Source organism: Miniopterus natalensis, chromosome 3 (genome assembly GCF_054644295.1).
Source record: "Miniopterus natalensis isolate mMinNat1 chromosome 3, mMinNat1.hap1, whole genome shotgun sequence".
Lineage (NCBI taxonomy): Eukaryota > Metazoa > Chordata > Mammalia > Chiroptera > Miniopteridae > Miniopterus > Miniopterus natalensis.
Window position 1 is genome coordinate 72920656 of NC_142083.1, and position 26444 is coordinate 72947099.

General features: G+C 48.0%; 2 protein-coding genes across 4 annotated transcripts; one reads left to right on the top strand and one right to left on the bottom strand.

The window, feature by feature from the left end:
• Nucleotides 1–786: 786 nt before the first annotated feature.
• Nucleotides 787–13499, top strand: CPSF4 (cleavage and polyadenylation specific factor 4). 3 transcript variants are annotated; one of them, XM_016217779.2, is made up of 8 exons: nt 787–981; nt 2342–2392; nt 4130–4282; nt 6584–6679; nt 7038–7131; nt 8378–8450; nt 9983–10153; nt 13306–13499. In XM_016217779.2, the coding sequence occupies exons 1-8, from the start codon at nt 879–881 to the stop codon at nt 13372–13374; spliced, it is 810 nt and encodes a 269-aa protein (XP_016073265.1). In that variant the 5' UTR covers nt 787–878; the 3' UTR covers nt 13375–13499. The 3 variants fall into 3 exon arrangements, with proteins under 3 accessions (XP_016073265.1, XP_016073266.1, XP_016073267.1); XM_016217780.2 differs by having other exon boundaries at nt 801–981; nt 10058–10153; XM_016217781.2 differs by having other exon boundaries at nt 801–981; nt 10061–10153.
• Nucleotides 13500–15065: 1566 nt separating this feature from the next.
• Nucleotides 15066–22672, bottom strand: ATP5MF (ATP synthase membrane subunit f). The gene is made up of 4 exons (XM_016217786.2): nt 22629–22672; nt 17154–17261; nt 15948–16064; nt 15066–15195 (listed from the first exon to the last, which is right to left on the bottom strand). The coding sequence occupies exons 1-4, from the start codon at nt 22639–22641 to the stop codon at nt 15167–15169; spliced, it is 267 nt and encodes an 88-aa protein (XP_016073272.1). The 5' UTR covers nt 22642–22672; the 3' UTR covers nt 15066–15166.
• Between the last annotated feature and the right edge of the window lie 3772 nt (nt 22673–26444).

Below are 26444 nucleotides of genomic sequence, written 5' to 3' on the forward strand. Positions count from 1 at the left end.
GTAGTTGCAGATATTCTATCTCTAACTACCATTTACACTCATCCCCACGTGAAATCACGACTTAGTTTGGGGCACTGCTAACACTACTCGTTAATCAGGGAAAGAAATGCTCAATTTCACGCAGAGACAATAAAGGTGTAATTTTCTTTCTACCCAATCCATTAACCTGCCCACGCTAAACATTCCTGAATTAGAGATACACTGCCGCTGTCTTCCCTCGGAGGACCCGACCCTCCCCAGACGCTCCCCCGGGGCCTCAGGCCAACCGGGGCCCTCCACACTTGGCCTTTAGGGCCTCGGTTTCCTCACCAGACGCGCCCGGCTTAATCCTGGCTGCAACACTCGCTGCCCCTTCTGGCCAGGTCCCGCCGGGATCCCGGGCTCCTGTGAGGGTCAAACAGGAACTGGCACCGAGTCCAGCACAGTGAACGCCGGGCTGGGCGCGGGGGCCGAGCGCGGAAGGGCGGGCCTCCGCGTCGACCCCGCCGGGCCCCGCGTTCCGGCCTCCAGCGCCGCGCACCCGTCTCCCCGCCGACCCCCCGCCCTGTTGCTCCCGAGCTGACCTGCAGGCGCAGGCTGCGTCGCGAACTCCCCGCGCGTGGCTACAAGTTAGACGGACTTTCGGCTGGCAGCTAGCCGGGCCTAGTGGAGCGGCCCGTTCTCCGCGCTCGATTGGTCGTGTCTGAGCAGGCGAAGGGCCGGCGCGGGCTCCGGCGCTCCCGGCATACCTCGGGCGCCGGCGGTGGCGGCGGCGGCGGCGGCCAGGTTAGGTGAGGCGAGGCGGAGGAGGACTGTGTGCGGCGGCCGGTGGCGGGCAGAGGTGTGAGTGCCGCGAAGTACTGAGAGGTAGCCGGGCCTGTGGGGCCGCCGCCGCCGCCATGCAGGAAATCATCGCCAGCGTGGACCACATCAAGTTCGACTTGGAGATCGCGGTGGAGCAGCAGCTCGGGGCGCAGCCGCTGCCCTTCCCCGGCATGGACAGTGAGCGTGGGGCCGGGGTCGGCGGGCAAGGGGCGCAACCGACTCGGACCCGGGACCCCATCCCCTCAGTCCTGGGACTCGGACTTGGGAGCCCACCTTCCTCAGATATATGATCCCTTGGGGCTAGTTTAAGACAGTCTTCAGGAGGGCAACACCATGTCCGGCTGTTCAAATAATTACTGAATGAAGGCGGGTATCTTGGATTGGAAATCCTTCTTCCACCCCCACACACCCCTTAACTACAGGAAAGTGCTTTATAACCCCCTTTCCCCCTCCAGCCCCTCGCTGTGATCTCCCTCTTGCTTTCATTAAAACTGGGCCGTTGGAGGAGTCTGGCTGAGAGAAGGACCACCTCTCCCTTTCTGTAGAAGATCCCCAGTTAGACTCTCAAGCTCCATTCTTCTCCTAGGACTCACACTCCTGGGAGCATGTCCCTCCCTTGTTTTCTGGACTCCAACTCTGGGCCTTTCATTAGACTTTTTGAAATGCAAACGAGTGACACCTTCTAGGATTCCCAGTTCCACCGCCTTTAGGCCGTCCTAGCAAAATCTGCCCGCTCCCCAGAAGTCAAGGAATCGCTTGCAAGCTAGAAAGTAGAGACACGAAAGTGGCCTTCAGAGATGCTCTCTGTGGGTTTTCAGCAATTCTGAAATGCCTGCTGAGAAAGAAAACTTTGTGAAGCCAGGTTTATCCTGGTAGCCATGGCCAGTGAATTACTGGGTTCATAAGAACAGCTAGTCCTGAGCCCGCTGACTTCCACCACATGCACTCAGCCTGTATTCTCTTGCTTCCGTCGCCTGAACCAGCAGCATTTGTAGAAGCAAAATACTGCTCTTTTAATAATTGTATTGGTTGGTGCTGCAAATTAAGAGCAGTCCTGTTTCTGTGTCTCCAATTATGCTTTTCCCTCCCTAATAGTCTCTCTCTGGAGCCCGTCCCTCCTTAGAGTCCCCATTCATTTGTGTTTCCTGTGAGATCATTTCCTCCCTCTGTCTCACATTAAAGTGCTTGGGAATTAGTCCTCTGGAAGGTCCGAGCACCAGGTAATTTCGGTGATGATCCTGTGCTCTTTGCCCACTCATTCCAGCTCCTCAAAAACATCTTTATTATAGGAGACTTTCAGAAAGCCCTTTGTAATGACTGGTCTTAACATATGTGTCTCATTTTGCAGGGAATGACTGAAATAAGCAACTTTTTTCTTGCTTGATCGGGCCTTGCATTTTTTTGCCAGTCTTATTTCCTGTATCATGAACACTTCAGAGGTCAAAGGCCAGAAGGGTTTCCTCTCACCATCTTCAGATGTCACCAGTAGCAATTGCACCTTGCTTTGTTGACCCCTCTCCTTTTCTCTCCTTTCTAGAGTCAGGGGCTGCTGTCTGTGAATTCTTTTTGAAAGCTGCCTGTGGCAAAGGTAAGAGACCCCTGGTTCCTTGATGTTCCTCCTGAGGTGCCTTCTACCACTCTACCCACTAGCACACCTGTAGGCCATTAGTCTCTGGTTTACATTGCTTTCTCCAGAATAGCAGTGTCCCTAGATGATGAAACTGGTTTGGAAAGGCTAGGAACATGATGGAGTATTCTGCCTGAAACCTAAAACACAAGGCTGAACCTGGCTCTGAATCAGTGTTCTCACCTCATTTTCCCTGTGGCCACAAGCTGACCTATGACATGAACAGAAGCTCCTAGCACTGAGATGTTCGGTAACTTTCTCAGGGTCACAGTGTTAGTGACCCAGGGCTTTGTGATTCTACAGTCTACACAGACTCACTGTTCTCCGTATCCTCTCATCAAAAAAACCCCATAATAGTCTGTCTCGTGGAGTCTTGTTCATACTAACCAGGCCCCCACAGAGGCTGCATGAGCCAGACTATTCATAAGGAGCAGTATTGGCTGGGCAGGACCCTATATATCATACATGGGTTTGGCCATTTTTCTTTCTCTAGGAAAATTTATTTGGAAACTAAATTTGATCACAAGCTTGAATAGGGAGCACAAAATTAGAGCAAGGTTGGTTTTAATGATTGATTTTGGCACATTTTTGGTTCTGTAACTCAGTCATTTACCTGTGAAATAACAGACCTGCCAGATAGGTCAACCAGGTCGACCTCCAGCTTTCTAGTTGGAACATCATCATCCCTGGGGTCCTGGTCTCATTCCCATGTCCTCCTTGCTCAGTAATTCTGCCTTTCTGACCTGCCATCACCTGTTAGCAAGCTGTCCTTAACATGAGCATTATAACTATCTCTTTGTTAACAAATACATAGCCACTAGCCACATGTGACTATTCAAATTTAAATCAGTTAAAATTTTAGAAAATTAAAAATGCAGTTCCTCAATCATACTAGTCATATTTCAAGTATTTAATGTCATATGTGGCTTCTGGCTGCTATATTAGACAGCATAAATATAGAACTTCCATCATTACAAAAAGTTCTGTTGGACAGGGCTGTCCCAAATCTTTCCCAGTCACAACCTCATTCTGGCCAGGCCTTCCCAGTATTCCTGCCAGGCCACTACTTAGAAATAGGACCTTCCCAGGGTATGGCTCTGTCCCATCTGTAAGGATGATCACTAAGGTCCTGCTACAGAAGGCAGACCTCCCCCAGTTTGTATGCAATGCATCTCTTCAGTTCTGTAGTTGATCTTCTTTCTTAGTTATTGGAGGCTAAGCAGGTACTTTTAACTAAAGATGGAGCCCACCTGGAGTCCAGGCTTCTGCTGGTGGTCCTCTTTACGTCCTATCTTTTAGGGCTGTGTTTCTCAAACCCCAGTCTTTCTTTAACTAGCCCTACAATTTTTGCCATGTCCATGTACCACTGGAACTATTCTTTAATTAAATAAAGGAATAAACTCACCCCTCCCCCATACACTGTTGGTCTTGTAAAACCTCCATCTTACAGTAAAATCTGTGAAATCATGATGTTTTAGTTAGATTTTACTAAAACACATTAAAAGTATGTAACTATTTAAATTTAAAATGTGTGCCCATGTACTACCTAAAATCACACTGCCTTCTGCCAGAGCAGCCACCACCTTCAGGAACATTCTGCTTTTGGGTGCTTCAGGGAGGTGTGGGGAGAAGGCACTTTGGCTCCCCAGGCCCAATGCCCCTGGGCTTAGGGCTACATCTCTCTGTCTTCCTCTGCAGGGGGCATGTGCCCATTTCGCCACATTAGTGGCGAGAAGACAGTGGTATGCAAACACTGGCTGCGGGGGCTGTGCAAGAAAGGGGACCAGTGCGAGTTCCTCCATGAGTATGACATGACCAAGATGCCTGAGTGCTACTTCTACTCAAAGTTTGGTAAGGCAGTTTGGTAAGGTGTGTGGCCAGGTCCCTCCCTCCACCCAGAAACCCCCCAGCACCTGTAGCCCTGGGGAAGCTCCACTGAGAACCAAGACCCAGAGGAGTTAAGCAGCTGCTCGGGCACCCACGGTATCTACCATCTCCCATCTTTCCAGATTCATATGAGAACCTTAGGCATTGCCCTCCAACCCCGGCTGGTCCATTAGTCATGGGAAATTATGGTTATTCTCTAATAATACCTACCTCTGTGTAGTGCTTCTGTTTTTTTAGCGCTTTCAGGTACTTTGGGAATTTGAGACTAATGAGTCTCCCAGTGGGTGGGTGAGCAGTGGAGCTGGCTAGAGGCCTTGTTTCTGCCCAAGTCAACCTTCTCCCTTAAATCAGCTTCTTCTTATTGTGTGGCAAGTGATTGCCACCAGGCCAGAGTTGGTTTCCTTTTCTCTGGGCATGTGATCCCAGGTGGTAGCTTGTCAGCCTAACTAAAAATAGCAAATTTGGGGAGCTGTATTCTGGTGGCAAAGCGCCATACTCTTCACCTTGAAACAGATTGCCTTGATCCCTACTTAGAGAACATGTGGCCTAAGTTGTCCTGAGTGAACTTCATGAAGAAGCGGGGACAGGCTGAGGGCAATGGGGCTGAAACAGGGCTCCACCAAGCTGTTGCTCTCTCTGATGGAACTAGAATCTCCGGGCTCTCTGCCCTGAGCGAGGCTGACCAGGAAAAATCATTGTTGGTCTGGACAAGGGCTAGTTCTAGCCTCAGGACTGGGCAGAAGCCAGGAGAGAGACTGGAAACCTGCTATACTCTGTGGTGGACCGAGGAGTGCTATTCCTGCTGCACACTTTCAAAGCACTGTTGTCAGAGGAGATGCTAATTATTACAGCAGCTCAACAGGCTTAGCCTGCTGGCTTATTAATTAGAGTTGTGGCTTTTTTTTGTAGAGGTAACACAAGCTGAAAAGTCAAAGCACAGGCAGACAAAAATAGGACTCAGACTTCCTAGCTTCCCCCCACCTCCCCTGGAACCAGCACTGAAAGAAAGCAATGGCTTCTCCGTGGGATCTTTCTCCCATCTGGCCCCAAAGGCAGGAGCCAGCCCTTAGGGCAGCCTCTCAACAGTGCCTCTGCAGGCTAACCTGGGTTCCCTACTGCTAATGGCCCTGGGTGCAGCAGGCCCCCCTCCAACCCCATGCCTCTGTGACAAATCCCTGCCTGCTGTTCCCCTGCAGAGCCTGACCTAGTACAAACATATTATCTGCAGCTCTTGTCACCTGTGACACAGGTGAGGGTCCCCCTTCTAGGCCCTGAAGAAACAGTGATGAAGAAAGACAGGCCCGTTCCCTGCCCCATGGTACTTTTGCTCTAGTAGCCCAGGGGAAGAGGCAGCTGATATGCCAGTGAGACAAATAAAGAAGAGAATTGTGCACGATAAGTGCTCCGAAGGAAATAAACAGTGATAGAACCACATGAGGAATCCTCTTGAGGTAGAATGGTCAGAAAGGCCCTCTCTGAGGAGATCTGAAGGCTAAGCAGGGGCCAGTCCTGGCAGAGGACTGTCTTGGAACAGCTAGGGGGCCATTGTCGCTAGAGAGGAGGAAGAGACTGGGCTAGGTCACATAGAGACTTACAGGTCTGGTAAGGAGTTTGCATTTTCTCAGATTGGGCTTTCATGTGTGACATCGATTGGAAAGGAAGGGCAAGCGTGGAGGTGGCTGAACTGTAGCTGGGTGAAAGATCATGGTGGCAGCTGGGCCAGTTGCTCCTAAAACAGCTCCTCTCATAAAGGCTTCATTGCCTTCTACTACAGGGACCCAGCCTGAGTTCCCAAATCTTTCCTACTTTTGTCCTAAAAGGTATGCTCCTCAGACCTTTCCCCTGTTCCAGCTTGTACATGTGAAAAGCTGATCAAAATAGAACAGTAATTTCCTGGCCTCACCTGGTACGTTTGCATACCCGGGCACGCCACAGTGCCTGGGACACCCTCTTTGGGTAAGGGATGGAGCCATGAATTATTTAATGAGTATGTGTATACCTGTGCCCAGCTCTGTCAGTGTCATTTACCCTTGTGACAGGATGGACACATATGAGGGGAGAACCTTCACAGCGCACATACAGATCAGAAAACTGAGGCTCTGAGGCACTCTAGAGTCTTGGGGTTTGCCAGTGCAGGACTGGACACCAGAACCACTTGGCCCTCTGCTGCACACTAGGCCCTGGCCTTTGGAGAAACCAAGGGGGGTCTGGGTCCAGCTCTCCCGGGGCTGTCCTGGGTGGACGCATGTCTGGGTTTCCCTGCAGGGGAGTGCAGCAACAAGGAGTGCCCCTTCCTGCACATCGACCCTGAGTCCAAGATCAAGGACTGCCCTTGGTACGATCGTGGCTTCTGCAAGCATGGTAGGTGCTTCCTATGCCCACATGACCCTCTACCTGTCCTGCCTATTCCAGCAAAACATGGTGTCAGGCATTTGGGGCTAGTGAGACTTTTTTACACCTTCAGCTCACTTGAGCCTCCCAAAGCTCCTATGTGGACTACACACTCACCTGCATTTTCAATAAAGGAAACTAGTATTTGAGAAATTATGTGTCCTGCTCATGGTCCCCTGAGAATAGGAGGCAAAGCCAGTATTTGAAGCCCTGCTGCTGCTCTTTGCGCCCCAGACAGTGGTCTGGCCAGGGCTTTGACTGGCAGAGGGCCATGAAGACATCTCCCAAAGAGAGAATGGTCTGAATCACTTGATGCTTGGCTCCACAGGTCCCCTATGTAGGCACCGGCACACGCGGAGAGTCATCTGTGTGAATTACCTCGTGGGATTCTGCCCAGAGGGGCCCTCGTGTAAATTCATGCAGTGAGTAGCCAGCCCCTATTTCCCCAACACCCACAGTGTTCTTGCCCCAGGCCCCACTGCCCTATTCATCTTTCCTGGGTTCAGTTGGGCTTTGGTCCCTGGGTGGTGGTAGCACGGTGCCTGGGGCAGGGATGGGAGGTTGAGAAGGGACCCCAGCTGCTTCCTAAGCCCAGAGGTGGTTCTGCCTACACCAGCAGTTAAATTTTATTGGACATAGCCATCAGGGAATCTGATGAAAGCTATGGGCCCTGTGCTCCAGAAAACTCATGCACATGTAGCCTTGCATATTATTTAGGGCCATCAGGTTAAGAACCTGTGCCGTAAAGGAAGGGTATGGTAGTGTCAGGGCCTCCTATATGAAGATAGTGACCTTGGGGTTTCACATACACTAGTTCATGTAACTCTCACAAGTGTGAAAAGAGAGTGTTCTGTTTCACACATGAGGACACTGAGGCAGCTCAGCCACTGGCCATGGTCACATGGTGGTAGGAGGTGGTACCTGCTCAGAGGCAGGTCTGCAAACCTCCAAAGCCAGGTTCTTGTCCAGCGGGGCTCAGTGCTCCTCTCCTGGGCCTCAGTGCACCTGTCATTTGGGGCTTTGGGTGTTTGAGGGGATAGGGTAGCACTGAAATCACAAAGTAGCCTCCCCCTCCTGTGCTGCCTCCATCCACACTGCCAACACCTGTACAGGAGCATGGTGTCCTGGTTGCTGCCACACGATGAGCAGGTGGCTGGTGCTGTTGACTTGGTCCTGCTCCCTAGATGAGAGCCCGGGAGCCTGCAGGTAGCCCAGGGGTTCCTGCTTGGGCGGGCAGGCATGTCCTCTGCAGAGTCTGTGTTGTCAGAGAAGGTCTGGTGCTTGAGTTAGACCCTACAGCAAAGGGTATGTATTGGAAGGGGCTCTCATGCTCAAAGCCCCCCATAGAGCAGGCTCGTGCCTTCTGATGATATCAATAGCTGTTTCCTTCATTTCTCTGAGCAGCACTTTCCCCAAGTCTCAGCCAGTTATAGGCAGAGCTGGGTCTGAGCCCAGGCATATCAGTTCTGTTCTTCCCACTGTCCTGTGGCCTCAGGGGCAGAGCTGAAGGCCAACACTTACCCTAAGTCCAGGTGGTTTGTGTTATGTACTTGGGTAGAGACTGGCCATGATATCCCCTGGGCCAGAATTTGAGAATACCACCTGGCCTAGCTCCTCTTTCATCTCTTCTTCTCTTGTTCTCGTCCCCTCTGGTTGTTGGGTGACCAGCCCTCGATTTGAACTGCCAATGGGAACCACCGAGCAGCCTCCATTGCCGCAGCAGACACAGCCTCCGACAAAGGTACCATGTCCTGGTCCCTCCTTGGCCCTATGGCACTGCTGGCCCTGGCAGTGCCCTTGCAGCAGAGAACTCAGTGCCTGCATCAATGCGTGGTCTGTCATAGCCCCAGCTGGAGACCTTGTGAGGGCTCAGGAGGAGGCAGGACGGTCACCCTGAGTTCCAGCAGAAAATTCAGGGAGCAAAGCAATTTGCATCTGCCTCTAGATATGGAGGGCTATCTGCTGGAGCTGAATGCCTGGCGAGTGCCTGGGCGGCTCAGCAGTACCCTCCTTGAGCCAGCCTTGGGAGCCAGAGTGGAAGGCAGCATGAGCTCCACATGACTACCGCACTTGCTTCTGGTTCAGGCCCTTTACTAATGGAGAAACTGACACTCATGGAGGGAGGGACTTGCCTGAAGTGCCACAGCTGGGCAGGAGCAGAGCTGAGAACAAAACCAAGGCTGGCTAGTTCTCTGGCCAGTGCTGTGATCACTCTGTGTGGATGTTCCCAACTGTGGGGAATGCTGGGAACAGAGGGCTGAAGGACCAGCTGGCTCCTGTTTTCTAGACAAGGGTCCTACAACCCAGCAGTTGGCTGATTCCCCTCAAGCAGGAGGAAAGAGGGAACTGTCATGGACAAATTGGAATCTGCAGCAGCCCCCCCAAAACCAAGGGCACCCTGGGTTTGGTTACTGGAGTTGGGGTTTGGGAAGCCAGAGGAAAGACTGGCCAGTCTGCTAGGCAGGGTCTCAACAGGCTGAATAAACCCACCTGTTCTTGAGCCTTACGCTTACCTGGCTGAACTCTGAACCTGTTGCCAAAGCCCCACCAGGCCCTCCTCACTTCCAGAGGCTGAGCAGCCAGAAGAAGTGTCCATACTTATAACACTGACCACCACCCCCTCGGAGGTTATGGGGCAGATCAGATAGAATTTCTTATCAGCAAAGCTGGGAATTCTTGGATGTGGGTGCAGCCATGACAACCTGGGGTTTTCTAGCTCAGGGTTCCTGCATTTATGGAGGCCAGAGCCAGAAACCACTTAGTTGGGAGATGGCCTTGCTGTCTAGTCCCCACCCCAGGAGTCTCCATCCCCCTTGCTCACATGACTCCCTAGTGGAGGGCCCTCTCAGCCCCTAGACCGCAGTCCAGTGTGTCAGCCTCCAACTGTTTTTCTGTGACTGTTGCTCGCCGTGTAGGCTGCTAAACATCTGGCTGAACCAAGCGTTCATCCTGACCTGAAGCTAGAACCTCAGAAACAAAAGTAAGGCCTGCTCATGCCCTTGCCCCACTGCCCCAGAGACCTCCGTCTCTTTGGTGTTTTGTTTTCTACTTTTATTTTTCGTTTCTGTGTGTCTGCATGGTATTTTTCGGGCAGCAGCTTCTGCCATCATCAGCAGATGTTTCTTTTCTGCCTGCTTTCCTGAGTGGGGCCATGGAGGAAGCCCTTCCTGCTGGTCATGCGGGAGCAGTCCCGCCCTCTTTTTTCCTGTCCCCATTGGTAGTCTGCGTGCACGCGTTTTCTGCAGTAAAACCGTGTTGTGTAACTCTTTCCAGCAAAGTAACAATCCGCCATTACAAAGGTCGTCCTCCTTGATCCAGTTAACGAGTCAGAACTCTTCTCCCAATCAGCAGAGAGCCCCACAGGTCATCGGGGTCATGCAGAGTCAAAACAGCAGTGCAGGCAACCGGGGACCCCGGCCTTTGGAGCAGGTCACCTGTTACAAGGTGAGTCTTGGGTTGGGGGCTGGGGAGGGGTCTTCACAGTCAGTGGCTGTTCCCTCATTCCATAAGTAGTTAATTTTGAAAAATGAAAAATCTTTGTTTTTGCTGATTGTAAAAGTGGGCCATTATGGTGGGCTAGATGCTATCCTACTTTCTTCCACAACACACCAAGGCCAGGTGAACAATTAAATAAACAATGAATGGAGTGTACTTGCAAAAAATGGAGGGAAATCTGTCAGAGGCTAGGAGCAAAGTAGAAGCATGAATCCAGGGACACGGGTGAACCCTGAAGCCTCTGGTTGTCCATAGATCCTGCGTAGGCACACTCAAGGGAAAGGTTCAAAGCTTTACGCCTGCACAGAGAAATCAGAATACCCTTCTCACCGCCTACACACACATACATAAAATAGGACACTCAGAAAAAGAGTAAACTTTTTTTTTTTAATCCTCTATATTTTTTCCACTGCTTTTCAGAGACAGCAGAAGGGGGGGAGAGAAAGGGAGAGAGAGAGAGAAACATCAGTGTGTGAGAGACACATCGATTGGCTGCCTCCTTGACGTGTCCCACCTAGGGCCGGGATCGAGCCTGCAACCAAGGTACATGCCCTTGGCCAGAACCGAACCTGGGACCCTTCAGTCCACAGGCCTACAAGGAGTAAACTTTTTAAAACCCCACTAGGAAACTTGTCATTCTTGGCTCTAGATGGGAAGGGGTGAGGGGAGTCCCTTAAGAGGTTAGAGTCACTGGCAGGCTCTTTCATGAATTTGGACCTGTATTTGTGCCCTTGGTGAGGGCTAAAAAGCTAGTTTTCTCATCTAAAGCAGCCCCAGATGGGCTTCTGGCACCTGGCTCTTTGAGGAATTTATTTTCAACCCAGATCACACAGAATTCCCACAGCTAGAGTTCTGAAGAATGAGTTCACAATTCAAAATCACAAAACATAGAAAAAAACAAGCACCAGCAAGTGAGTCAGAAACAACCAATAGTAAAACTAGACTTACAAAGACTTCAGATTGGGGACTGTTAGAAGAAATACAAAGTTAGTACAGGCTTTTAAAAAAAACATTGATATAGAAGTGTTTAGGATACAAAGTGAGTATTGTCCTTTAATCCCACCTTTTCTAAAACAGCCACTGTATTCAGTGTATTCTGTTCTCATGATTTTTGGTTTCGGCACCCCTTTACACTCCAAAACCCCTAAGGGAGAACCCCACCAGGGACTTCTGGATTCCACTTGGAGAAATGCCCTCCTAAACTTTTATTCATGCAAACACAAGGATAGTATGTATTTTAATGTAAATGGGACCCTAGTATATATAATGTTCTATACTTTTTCATTACAATATATTGTAGATCTATATCGGTGTATGTAAATTTAATCTTTTTCAGTGACTGTATAATATAACCGTAATTTATTTTATCAGTTCTCTGTTGGTACACAATTAAGTTATAATTTTTACAGCTAAAAACAGTGCTGAATATAATACTTAAGACATTTGTGAGCTCTTGCCTGATGTCAGTAGAATCCATGCCTGCAAGTAGAAAGCCTGAGTCAAAAGGCGTATATTTAAAATGCTCATAGAAAAGCTAACCCACTGGGCACTTCCCATGGCCATCACTCACTGAGCACCTGCTCTGTGCCAACTCTGCTGAGGAAACAGACTGCTGCTGTTCTATCCTGGGAGGGGTTTTTGTTCTCAAGGGAAGGGAAGGCTGGGGCCCAAAGACACTAAAGTTAAAAGTGCACATGGATTCAAGGAAGGCCTCAGATTTCTAAGCCTGAGCCATAACAGGTGAGGAGAGTACAGAGTGGGATGTGAAAGTGAGGCGAGTGGGGGTACCTGTCCTATGCAGAGCAGTTTCCAACCAGTCAGTACTCAAGTACAGTGAGGAAACTTAGGTTTCCTGAAGCAGCATAGCTGTCATCTTGTCTCCTGTAGGACTCTTCAGCAGGGCTTCTATGAAGCAAGCTCTCATAAGTCCTGGAACCTTAGAAAGCTGGGGTGGGGACCTGCCAACCTTTTCTTCCCAGGGGCACTTTATAGTTACTGTTAAAGATGCCTTGTGGGAATCCTGGACTCCCCAGGATCAGCTGTGGAGGCTGATGGACATGCAAAGTACCATGAATGGGCCCACACAGTTCCTCCCTCTGGTCATCACATCAGCTAAAGGGCTAACTGGCAGCTACACAGGCCACTTGTCCACACAGATCACATGTACAGATAAGAAATACTTGAAACATGAGGACAACAGGCTCGGGAATAGAGCAGCCAGTTCTGGGCAGTGGTGACCAAGTAGAGCCCTGCACTCCAGGCCGAGGAAGCAGGGACCAGGAGGGCACTTCATGGGTTAGTGCAGAGTGTGTGCCCCTACCACCTCCACACCCCTTCGTTGTTTGGTTCTTGAGGCTGCCATTCGCTTCCTTTCTTAGAATTCTGCTTTTTGAGCAGCAACAAGACAATGAAAGGAAGTTAGGCAGGGACTGGATAATCAGAGCCAGGACAGATCAGGATCAGTGCTAGATTTTTGAGGTGATTTTACCAGGTCTATTCATCCAAGTCTAATTGTCCCATCTCTCTGATAATGTGACTGAAACCTGTCCCCAGGGGTAGCTTAGGCAGATGTGCAAGAACCAGAAGGGAAAATCTGGGTGCAGCCCTCACTCCACAGCAGTGAATCCCTCCCTGCATTGGGGGAGGAGTTTGGTGGCTTCTCTCTCTCCTTGTTCCCTCCCATCTCCAGGAAGTCCCAGAATGGTGCCTCACAGGTAAGTGACTGGTCAGCCATGCAGAGGGGCTTCATTCTTGGACAGGTCGGGGAGCTCTGGTGCCCATGGGCCTCTTCCTACCACCCACTGTGAGAACCCTTCTGTGGGCAGGCCCCATGTGCCCAAGGGGCTAAAGGAGCTCTCTACTATGTGCTCTGAGATCCTCTGGCTGCAGGAGTCTCTCTCCCCCATCTGATGAGTTGTTGGCTGCAGTTTATATACCACCGTACCTTCTATAGCTTTTCCCTTGTATTTCAATGAATCTCTGAACCACTGAGAATTTCAGTCTCCATTCCCAACCTGGTATTTGTGGGTGCTGCCTTAGTTGAAAATTGCATTTGAAAAGTGTTTTTGTTTTTTGTCTTTTTCCCTTCCTGCTGTTCCCAGTGTGGTGAAAAAGGACACTACGCCAACAGATGCACCAAAGGGCACTTGGCCTTTCTCAGTGGACAGTGACAGCAGCTGGAGACAGCTCAGAGCAGCCCAAAGGGCCCCGTTTTGGGGACCACTCTGGGCCATCCTTGGGATTGTGCATTTAACTGTTCAACGCCAGTGTTAGTGCAACTCTGGCTGGAGCTGGCAGGCAAGCACACTGGGGTTTATCAGTCCAAGGGACTACATCTGTCAGTTTCCCTACCAATTTGCTATAACCTCTTTTTTAAAAAGGGGGACATGTGCTCCAGTTCTCTCCCTCAAGTCAGCATCATGTTTGTCTAGGCATCAACATCTGTCTGGGACTCCTGAACACCACCCTGGAGAGGGGAGGAAGTTACAGGGAAGAGCTTGTGCTAAGCAGTTGTGTATGAAAGACGGCCCTTCCCCTCGGGCCTCATTAAACACCAGCTCTTGGTGACCCCAGGGACTGGTGGGTCATTAAAACTGCGGCTAGGTCATGCCTGCTTCCTCCATGTCCTGCTGAATTCAGAAGCTGTGCCTATCAATGTGATTTGAACGAGGCAGCCCTTCAGGGCAAACTCAAGTGGGCTTGTTGCCTCAGCCTGGTCCTGTTCCAAGGGGGCAGCAATTGAGGGGTGGAGGGCTCTCAAGTGTGAAGGTCTTTTTCCTCTGGGCTTATTTTCTTGGGGCACATGCTTGACAGTGTTTAAGGTATACCTGAAGCTGGGGCTGCAGACCACCACCTGTGCACCTACCTCCTGCCCCATCAAGCATCTGTACTGTCTGTCACTCAGACCTTTTGGCCTATAGAGACCACCTTAAGCCTGGAAATGTGAAATGATCACCTGGAACCTGCTGGGCAAGGGGGCCTATCCAAGTTCAATTATAAGAACAATTTTTATGAAGTTGATTAAAGCTTGTTTTTTAACTTGTGTCTCATTCCTTCAGAGACTCCATGCCAAGGAGAGGATCTTGCTACTGGCTGCACTAGCTGCCTGGCACGAAGTTTTGATACTGGTACCTGCTTTTCCCCTTTCAACAAATGAATTTCCAGGAGGGAAGTAATGCTGCCAAGGCATTTTTACTGGCAGCTAGAAAAGTCTGAAAGCTTGGACTTTGAAACATCCACCTGGCAGGTCTCTATCTCAAATGTTGAATGACATTTATTCAAATTTGTGTCTAGGAGATAATGAGCCATAGCCATCTCACCCCCTTATACTCCATGCAGTATATAGGCTCACCATACACCCCTGAACAAGAAACCAGTCTGGCCTTCATGTCACTTTACTGAAGGCTTTTGATGATAAGGAATAGTGCTGGATGTGGGCCATCAGGGCCTGTGCTTTCCCTCCCTTGGATCATCCCACTGAGCTTCTCTCAGGCATATACCCTGGAGTAATGCAGAACAATTGTAGGGAGGGCATTCTTAGGAACACAAGGTTTCTGCTTGATACTGTAAAAGTGTCAGGTGACAAAAGGCCAAAAGTGCTTAGGGCACTCAAGGCAAAGAACAGGAAAACACTTGAAAGGTGTTTCCTTTCAATGTCAGTACCACCCCACCCCCACCCCCACCACCCAGGAGCTGGGACAAAAATCCCAAAGTGATGTAGGTGCCCAAGAAGGCTTCATGAGTCAAAGCCCTGGGCTGTCTGACAGGCTCCCTTTGGGAGTAGTAAGGCAATCTCATTCCACCTTGCACAAGGGGACCTCCTGGAGTGGGGGAAAATGGCCAAACCAATGAAGCAGCCCAGTACCAGCCATCTTTTATTAGGTGTTAATTACAATATGAAAGGATTCAGAGGTGCTGGGCAAAGATCATGGTCAGGAATGTGGAGTCCACACTGGGCCCTCTTCAGTGGTACTTGCGTCGTCGCTCATGTTCTGGAGTTAGAAAGGCAAAATTGTAAGTTTAAGTTACAGTGAAAGCACAAGATGAGAGGGAAAGCATCAGGCTAAAATCATATAAAGCCATCCTGAGAATTTCTCCCAGGAAATGACCCTGAACCTGCCTGCCAGCATCTCAGCAGAAATTGCTGACCTGGGGACATGAAGGCACCTCAGGTGCTCATCTGCCCCGTGGCCAGCCTCTTCCCAGGAGGAATGCCCACTCAGATAAACAGCCCCCAGAACATGTCCAGTCCTTTGGAGCCAGGTGCCACAGACAGGTAGGGGGATGGACACTGTCAGAAATAGCCATGAAACAAGTTAGTGGCCACCAATGATACCGTTTCTGGCATTTCCCACTGGACAAGCAAGCTCCTCTTGGGTCTCAGAACGAGGAATAGCTATGCTTCTCCAGAGCACTGCATGGTCACTAGATTGTACCACTCAACTTCCCTCTTTGCATGGGCTGCTAGGAAAATGAAGCCAAATATTCCATCAGCCTTTGGCAGAGCATGCAGTGTCTTACAGGATGCTTCCTAAGTATTACCTTTACCCCAGCTTCATCTTATTTTTCCTGTGTATTTTCTCTTTGCCACAATTTTCTCACTAAATATCCTAAAAACTATTATCACAAGTCCCTCCAATTCTTCAGCTGTCAGTGGAATGATAGACTTCTAAATCTGACAGTGAGCCAATGCCACCCTCTCATGGGAAACCCCACTGAAGACAAAGTAACCCAAGACACTTACTTAGTTCCTTATAAGAACGACAGTAGTTGAAAAGCACATAAGCTGCCAGCACCATAGAAACCCCAGCAACGCTCCCTTTCTTCACATTGACATACTTGTCGTAATACCTGTAGTAACCTGCAAACGAGAGGAGGTCACTGCCCTGCTTTGCTGTGAATGCAGTGCAAAGTCAAGTCTGGCTTAAATTCAGGGATCCAGACCTACTCTGGCTCTTTAAGCCACTAACCCTACATTCACGGGTTGATAAAGGGAAAAGCACAAATGCCCCAGAGTGTTGGGTCCCCACAAGCCCAGGAGAAGCTACGGCTAGGCCCACCTTAATTCTGCCCCTACCCTTTGGCCTTGATCTTGTAGACTTGGTTCAGCCTGTCAGCCTTTGATCCTACCTCACCCTCACTCCAGCCCTGGGAAACCCTTACCCTAATTCTGAATGAGAATCCAACCCCTAATAAGGGCCCCTTGGGGAGGAAGGCTTTGTCTGTTAGGTGCTCCCACCAGTGAGGAAACAATCTGCCCCCTTGGGGCTCATGGCCTAGTAGATAGAAAAAGACTGAAATGATCATAGAAGGTCACAGTTTACAACAGTCAGGGATGCCATGAAGGAGCACTATAAGTGCCACGCTCAACTCCACTGAGGAGTCAGGGACTATTGTACTGTGGGGAAATGATAGAGTATTCTAATCTGAGGGCAAAACTGAGGAAAGGCCTCAGGGCAGGAGGAAAGATGGCACATAAAAGATGGCCACAGGGAGGCCAGAATTTAAAACAAAAACACAGGAGGGGAGCCCCTGAGGGGCTGGAGAACATGCAGGCCCCATGGGATAGATGATGTGGCTCTTTATTCTTGGAACATGATATGGGTTCCAGAGGACTGATCTGACTAGCTGTGCACTTTAAAATGTACAGACATGAAGGACAAAGTATTTCAAATATTCATCATGGAAGTTTTGCCTGGCAGGGAGATGAGCATTATACTTTAGACTGATGTCCACTATGTTTCATTACCTCTTAAAGAAGTCTAATGATGTGAAAATGCTCATAGACATTTCTCTAAGATGAAGGTAATGGTACTGATTCCAAGCAACAAAAATCATTTTCTTGGCTGAAATATCTCAGAGCCTTTATTACACAAATTAATTTAGAGGAAAAAGAAACCTGAAGAACCAGAGATTTGCTTTTATTTACACATGTCAAAAAGTCTCTGACCTCTTTGAAACGCTCCACCAATGCCTTTAGGGGTAAAATCCCGCATCATTATCCAGCTTGGCAGCTCCCCTATTTTGACATCCATGAGTCTCTTCTCCTTCAATGGAACTGATTAGGAAAAACAAAAAAATACACATACTGAAAAATCTCCCAGTAATACAAATAGCATCCTTTTATGTCACTCATTTCAACCATTCAATAAAGGGGCACTCAATAATGTTACTATATAGAGGCTGGACATAAGTAATATTATGAATAAACATGTCACACCAAATTCACTACTTTAAGGCAGAGCATATAATGGCACAACTGGTGTAGTGACAGATTTATTAATAAACAGGATTTTGAATAACACCTTGCTGGGAATAACTATGTAAAAAGAGAATTAAGGGCCATGAGGAAGAAAGAAAGTGGGGGACAGAATAGAAACATTACTGCAAAATTAATATTTACATATATTAGCTCATTTAATCTTTAAAGCAAGTAGCTGATGCCTTTACAAGGTTTTGGTGGCAGCGGTGGTGGGTGACTCAGAGAAGTTGGCCAAAGTCACACAGCATATTTCAGTGAGAGTCTGCGGACTGGACAAGAAGGGCTCCTAGTTGAGGCCATACTGTATACATCTCTGGACTTAAGAGCAAAATAGGAAGGGGAACCTGGGAGAGGAGTGGAGCTGTGAGTGTCCGGATGCTCATGAGGGAATGGTCTCCCTTCCCCCATCCTCCCCCAGAGGTCAACTTTAAAAAGCTGCTTAGTAGGTGTCCTATTCAGGGCAAGAAGTCAATTACTAAAGTCCCTTCTTAAAGATGAACAGCCACTGGAAGAGCCAGACTAAATCACTCCAAGGTTTCTTTTCCATTTTGAGGATCCAAGGAAAGACTAATACTCCCTAAAGACTAGCCTCAAGAGCCCACTGAGGGAAATCCCACAGGTTTCCTGACCTCTCAACCTTTAACAAGGGCAAAGGTTGTCAGGCCATAAAGAGAAATTTGAGGCTTAACAGCAGCTTCTAATCTGCTACAGGTCGTCTGGAGAACCTGACCCTTGGCCTTGATGGACAAGACTGAGTGCTCGTCACAACAGGCCACAAGTGACAGGTGGAGGCATAAGCCTATGACTTGCATGCATGGTTTAAGGGTCATGGTTGAGGCTATCTGTCCCAAACAAACTGCCCCAACCTTCCACCTAGATTCATCCAACAAACATGGAGCACCTACCATATGCCAGGTAGCACACCAAGCACTGTGGGTACAATACTGACTGCAGACGAGAGCCTTGCTCTCAGGAGCCAATATTCTATGAGGGAAGACAACCATCTTATATCCATTCATCTTCCTGGGCTCACCATACACCATACCCTTTGTTTCTCATATGCAACAGAATTATTTTCACTGAGTGCCTTTGCATTTGCAGTGTCCCTGGTTCATCACAAGGCTATCTCAACTTAAATATCATCTCCTAACAGGCCTCCTTCCCTGCCTTCCTTAAGTGCCAGCACTTCCCTTCAATATAGTCTGTGAGCTCATTTCCTCATCTGTAAAATGGTTTATTACAAGGATTGAATGAGAATCTACATAAAAGTATTTGGAACAGTGCTCAGAATGGCAAACTGTTATTATTACTATTACTACTGAAATCTCATTAGGGTCTACATGAAACTTTTTTTTTTAATATGTCTTTATTGATTTCAGAGAGAGGAAGGGAGAGGGAGAAAGACAGAAACATCAATGATTAGAGAGTCATTGGTCGGTTGCCTCCTACACGCCCCCTACTGGGGATCAAACCCACAGCCCAGGCATGTGCCCAGACCAGAAATCAAACCTCAATCTCAATCTCCTGGATCCTAGGCCGATGCTCAACCACTGAGTCACACCAGCTGGGCATGATTAGTTTAGTAATCTTTATGAAATGTCAGTCTCAAATGAATATATGTTCCAAATCTCTGCTGGAGAGTTTAGTGTGAATGACATTAAACTCAACACCAAACATCCTCCAAAAATAACCTTTACCTTTCTCTGTATCTTGCCTGTGCTTATTTTTAGAAAAGTTTAATAAGTACGTATCTTACATCCCAGGTTTGTCTTTACTTGAATGGGTAGGCTTTTAGTCCAAGGATTATTATATCACATTTCTTCTTGCATAATAACATAGTAATACCTTTGCTACACTCTCAAAGCCTTCTTGCATGCAGTAAGGAGTGCAAACATGTCATTCTAAAACCAACTCTGGCTTTAGCCCGGCCGGGCATGGCTCAGCGGTTGAGCGTTGACCTAGGATCCAGGCAATTGGGGTTCGATTCCCAGTCAGGGCACATGCCTGGGTTGCAGGCTCGATCCCCAGTCAGGGGGTGTGTGGGAGGCAGCTGATCAATGACTCTCTCATCATTGATGTTTCTATCTCTCTCCCTTTCCCTTCCTCTCTCAAGTCAATAAAGATAAATTTTTAAAAAATAAAATAAAACCAACTCTGGCTTTAAATATGGAATTTTGATGGGGAGTGGTGATGAAGGTATAGATGGAACTAGAATAGCACAATGTTGCTAACTGCTGACACTGGGTATGAGTACAAAGTTACATTATTCTGTTCCTTTCTATTCTAAATCTTCCATAATAAATGTTTAAAAATGCTTTTAAGAACAGAACTATGTTGGGAGAAATATGCAAAAAAACCCCACAGTATTTTAAGTCAAAGTATTTCTGACTGCTATAAGGCTAGCGGCTCAAAAAAAAATCAGGCCACTTCTGGGCCCACTGAAGCTATTTTTTTCACACTCACTAAAAACACATTCTGCGTTATCATGACTACATTCAGGAGCTGGCATGGAGCCTTGGCATACTAGAGAAAAAAAGCCAACAATTTAAAACTTATTTTCTACATATTTATATCTCTGTACTATGAAGACAAAAGAATTTCCCTAACCAAAATTAAGAAATGTATAAGCACAGGGGGAAAAAATCACATTAGTTTTAAGGAAAACAAGTACACCACCATCACAAAATTCCAAAGGACAATCAGATTCATTAGAGATACATCTACACTTATTCTAAGAATTTCTCTTTTAGTGGAAGACAAAGGCCTCAGTCCTTGGCAGCCATATTGGAACCCTCCCTCAACAGCTGTGCAGTGAGTGCTACACATCCCTCTGCAGCCACTGGTTCACACCAGTAGTGTGTGGTGATGACAGAGCAGACTCTAGAGTCCAGTATTCTGAGTTTTGTGCCACTTTGTAGCTGTATGTCCTTGGGCAAGTTACTGCCCTCTCTGTGCCTCAATTTCCTCCTTTGTAAGTACCCACCCTGGTACTTGGCTTTAGGTACTGTGTAAACGGGAATTACTATTATTTGTCTTTCTATGAGCCAGCTGAAGGTGGGAGCATCCACACACACAGTTCCTGGTCATGACACACTTTCAGTGAAGATTGTGGAAGGACCACAAGTATGGCTTGATTTTATGATTTCAAGAAGCATACTGTTGCCCGGCCAGGCGTGGCTCAATGGTTGAGCGTCAACCTAGGACGCAGGCGATCAGGGTTCAATTCCCAGTCAGGGCACATGCCTGGGTTGCGGGCTCGATCCCCAGTCAGGGGTGTGTAGGAGGCGGCCAATCAATGACTCTCTCATCATTGATGTTTCTATCTCTCTCTCTCCCTCTCCTTTCCTCTCTCTGAAATCAATAAAGATATATTTAAAAAAAAAAAAGGAATACTGTTGTCTTAGCCAGTTTTGCTCAGCCTGCGGATGGAAGGGTTTTGGGTTCGATTCCAGCCAATGGCACACGTACCTCAGGTGCAAGCTCGATCCCCTGCCCAGACAAGGCCATGTGCGGGAAGCAACCAATTAATGTGTCTCTGTCATATTGATGTTTCTGTTTCCCTCTCTCTCTTCCTCCCTCCCACTCTCTCTGAAAAGCGATGGAAAAAATATCCTTGGGTGAGGATTAAAAAAAAAGCAGCATACTGTTCACTTATATGAAGAGGCATGTAAATGCCAAGTGTTTTCTAGGTACTAAATCCAACCCAGGGGTTTGTAGGTTTTGCAGGCCACATAAGGCCTCTGTAACAGTCTTTTTTTTCCTAAACAGATTTTTAAAAAACATAAAAACCATCCTTAGCTCACAGACGAAAACAGGCCTCATGAAATCCAGCCTATTGGCCATAGTTTGCCAACCGCTGATCTCCTCTATTGCTATTAATTCATACTTTTTTCATCATTTTATTTGCTAATGAACTAGAAGCTTTATCCTCTGGCAACAGACATCATCTACAAGATCATCAGTATTTAAGAGACTTGGACTCCAATTCCTTCTCCTAGAGTGATGCTGAATGGGCCAGATGTGAAAGGACCATGTCCAAAGGTCAGAGTTTAAGCTGGGATAAGCAGCACTTGCCTGTGAGCCAGGCAGTGTTCCAAGTACCTTACATGTACTAAATTGTTAAATCCTTAGTCCATAGTGCTCTTCACAATAACCCTCTGCTTAAGATGCCAAGTCTCAATGCTTCCTTTTCACATGTTGTCTTAAACAACAAAACCACCTATGGATAAATATTCTCATGCCCATTTTTACAAATGGGAAAAACAGGATCATTCTCATCATTTCTGATCCCCCTCTTCATTTCTCCAGCCTGAGATTGAAAATACAGAAACTGGGACAAGACACACAGATTAATCAAAACTCTGCCACTATCATGCTGTGTTATCTCAGGCAGGCCACCTCACACAGGATCAACATTCCTGGCACTGACTTCTTGAAAGCTACTGTGAGAAGATCTAGGGATTATACATGGTTTCCCTACTATTTAAAAAAAAAAAGTGTGCACAGTCCAGTGAGTGTAGAAATTCATACATACATGTCACTGAAATGATTGCTAGTCCTAAAATCATCCTTGTGATTCACGCTCAGTTTACCACGAGGCCCCAAATTCCTAGGTTTGAATCCCAGCTCAGTCCTCTCCCCAGTTGTGACCTTGAATAGGTCACTTCACCTTGGAAAGCCAATTCAGCGCATAGTAAACATATATGCGTCTACCCTTTCGTTGTGTCAGGCACTGTCCTAGGCATTAAGCTTCTCCGGGAGCTTAATTTGAGCTTCAACTTTCCAAAGAAGGATACAGTCTCCATGTAGGGTTCAAGTGCAAAGCCCCTGGGTAGCGGCGGGGTCGAGAGCAGCTATTCCTTAGCGAAGAGAGGAAAGGAGTCCCGAGGTGGCGCATTCCCCAGCCCCGAGGCGCGTCGCCCGGCTGCCCTCGCCCTCACCCTCCCGCGACAGCCCGGCGGCGCGGTCCGGTGAGCTGAGAAAGGTCGGACGGCGCAGGACCCTTGGCAAAAGGTCCAGAGCGCCTCGGGTGAGGTCGCGGCGAAGGGCCTCAGCGAAAAACAGCAGGCTCTGCAGCTCCCTCCCCTCCCAGAGTGTGTTTGAGCCCCGGACCCTGGCTCCAGCTTCCAATCTGACGGCCCCGAACCGGGTCTCGGTACCTACCCACTGACGCCATCTTGGAGTCCGGGGCGTCCGCTCTGCGAGCCGCGCGAGGACTGCTGGGTAAGGCGCTCGCGCCCCGGGGTCACGGAAAACAGAGGCTCACGGGAAATAGGTCGCTGTTGGAGGAAGGCTGCGAGTGCTCCACTGGGTGAAGGCGAGGTCTTCGGAGAGCAAAGCACCCGGACTCCTGCAGTTGGAGGCGGGGGTAAGGGGAGTAGGGTTCAGCTTGGGCTCCCTGTCCTAGGAGGGAATCAAAAAATGGGAAGTGAAAGTAAAAGTGTATCCTGGCTTCCTTACTCTGTCACCTTAAATTTATTATAAAAAGTGCTGGGAGCATATTAAGATCCTTACAACTGTACTGGATGGGAGGTGAGCTCCGATTCTCAAGGAATTCCCAGTCACCAGGAAAAGTTGTGTCCATCCAGGTTTAAACTGCGAGTAGGTTTGATTCAAGAGTACCCATATGTGTCCCAGCTCTAGCCTGGGCTCTAAGTACAGAGGTATGCAAGCCCCTAGGAGGTCACAGCTCCAGCCCTTCTGTTTGCCAGTTATTTTCCAGGCACAATGATGCCTGATCACCTTCTATTATTATTTTTGGAAAGACTACGTTAATGGTTGCTGGTCAAGCAGTCCTGACTTGGGTGTGATTCAATACCCTGAATCTCAGTTTCTTTCTCTGTAAAACAAGGATGTAATGCTTACCTGGCATCCTTGTGGTAGGAATTAAATGAAACAATGTGTGTGAAAATAAAGGATTAAGAACTGGGTAGATTGTAGGAATTGGACCAGTAAACTGATGAATGTAGAGATTCATACATACATGTCACCAAAAAGTTATGAAACTTATCAGCCATTTATTCATTCACCAAACACATACTGGTATGTATTGGGCACTAGAGACATAGAAATCAGTCAGACATGGTCTCTGAGCTCTAGGATCTCTGGTATTGCGCAGGAGACAAATGTGTAGATCGGTATGAGCAAAGTAATAGATGTGTGCATAGCAGGGGGCCAAGGCCTTTCAGTGAGAGGAAGGCCTGGGAGGACCTTATCTGGGCTGGTTTTTTGAAAAAAAATGAAGAGGTAGTTATTAAGTGAATAAAGTATCCAAGGGCATACCAGGCACCAGGACCTGCAGAGGCATAAAGGACTAGAGCCATGTGATGGGTTTGGGACAGAATGGCGTCAGTTGGGGAGTTCATGTTTAACAGGTACAGAGTTTCTGCTTGGGATGATGAGAACGTTCTAGAAATGGATAGTGGTGATGGTTGCACAACGTGAATTGACTTAATGCCATCAAATTGTACACTTAAAAATGGTTAAAATGGTAAATTTTGTGTTATATAAATTTTATCACAATATAAAAAATAAAAGGTGATGGAGATAATATGAATCTGGAGAGGCAAGCAGGGTCAGAATACAAAATGCTGTGAATTCTGGGTGAAGAGTGGAGCTTACCCTAAGGGCAATGGGGAGCCAGTGAGGGTTTAAGAAAGAGAGTGACAGCCCGGCAGGGCGTGGCTCAGCTGTTGAGCATTGACCTAGGATCCAGGAGGTTGAGGTTCAATTCCCAGTCAGGGCACATGCCCGGGAATTGAATCCTCAGTCGGGGGCGTGCAGGAGGAAGGTGATCAATGACAACTCTCATCATTGATGTTGCAACTCTCTCTCCCCCTCTCCCTTCTTCTCTCTGAAATCAATAAAGATGTATTTTTTTAAAAAAGAAAGAGAGTGACATGATCAAATTTACATACTTGAACAATAACCCAGGCTGCTGGCTAGAGAATAGGTAGAAGGAAAGGTAAGACTGGAGGATGCAGGCCAGCTACGTAGGAGTCACAGTTCTACAGGATGCTCATGTTAACAAGTATTGATTGCTACTCTGTGCCAGGCACTGAAGATCCTTGGAAAACAAAGCAAGTAAAAATCCCTGTTCTTGTGGAGCATTTGCTCCTGAGGAGAGAGGGACAATAAACAGGTCAAATCTATAGTCAGGATGGGCTAGGTCTGGCTGCAATAGAAAAACGCCTCCAAATCCCAGGGACTTATAAAAAAAAAATGTTATTTTTTACTGACCCTGCATACCCATCACAGGTAGTCAAGGGACTCTACTTATACTCACTCGGATATCCAGGCTGATCAGCAGCCACCATCTCAAACAGTTGACTCAGTTTAGAGACTCATCCTGCCCATCAGCATCCAGGCCTGAAGGTGCACAGGTACTTCCACACACATTCATTGGCCTGAATTGGTCACGTGGCTTTAACTCCCAGAGAGGCCAAGAGTGCAAAGCCATCTTCTGCTCCAAAGAAGGGAACCTGAGAGAAAGGGAAATGACCATGACCTTTCCATTATGTCTGATGGTGATAAGTGGGGAAAACTAAAGCTGGGAAGGATAAGGAAGGCCAGAAGAAGAAAGACAGTTGTTTTAAATAGAGCAGGCCTTGAAGAGGTGACACGTGGCAAAGGCTGGTGGGGTTGCGGAGGGAGCCACATGGGTGTCAAGGGGGGCAGCAAATGGGGCATGTTGTCTTGTTTACAGAAGGGAAGCAATGGAGAGCAGTGGGCAGACACATTAAGAGGGCAGATCACTCAGGGCTTGGGGGTAGACTGTTTGATAGGCAGTTGTGGGGAGGGGTCAAGCAGACCCCAGGTATTCTGGCCTGGGAGAAAATGCGGCATAGAACCATCTCTGAGGTGGAAGCAACTACACCAGCACCGTCCCATAGAAAGTTCTGTGGTGATGAAAATGGCCTATATCTGTGCTGTCCAATTCAATAGCCACTAGCCACATCTAGCTTTTGAGTCCTATTTATTTAATTTTAATTAATTAATTAGTGACTACCTATTAGCTATTCCACATTTTAAAATGTAGGTTTTATTATTATTGAGGTATGGTGAATTCAACAGATCAGAAGTTGATTGCCATTGAAAAGACAGAGAACAGGGCAAGTACCAGGTGGGTCAGAAGGCAGAGGGAGGGAGAGGAAAATGTGGGCAAGAGCCTTTATTGTGGTTTTCTTGGGACAGAATGGTTGAAGCAGGGTAAACAGGATTAAAATTGGCAAATTTGAATAATTTCAGGGAGCTCTAGTGTGTAGGTGCTAGGGTGATTAGGGCAAGTGGCCTGGAATGTAAGAATCTATAAAGGAGGTAGTTGGGGTATGGGCTCAGGAATGGTTAGTTTGCATTTGAAGTGTTCAAGGCTTGCTGGTAGGTTTGTTGTTCGAACCAAACTTGGAGATTTTGAGGCCACAATGGAGCTGGGTCACAGATAGCAGACAGCAGCAAGGGCAGTCTTGGTTAGAGCTGTCTGCCTCCAGGTACTTTGAAGACTATACAGTTTTCTTCCCTATTTAAGAAAGAGCCCAATTATGAAAACCAGAAGGATTTGTGGTTATGTGAAAATCAAGAGTCCAAACAAATCCCAGGCTCACCATGACCCATGATTTCTAAGCCCTAGCCATTCATCCTCAGAAGGCAACAGAGACAAGAGAGGGATATTACACCCTCTGGTCTTGAAGCTCAGACTCAGGGCAACAGGAACTCTCATACATTGCTGGTGGGAATGCAGTATGCTACAGCATACTGCATTTGGAAGACGCTGATGGTTTCTTATAAAGCTAAAATACTCTTGCCCTGGCTGGTTTGGTTCAGTGTTTAGAGCATCAGCCTGCAGACTGAAGGGTCCCGGCTTCGATTCTGGCCAAGGACACATACCTTGATTGTAGGCTCGATCCCCAGCCCTGGTCGGGGCTCATGCAGGAGGCAACCAATCAATGTTTCTCTCTCACATCAATGTTCCTCTCTCTTTCT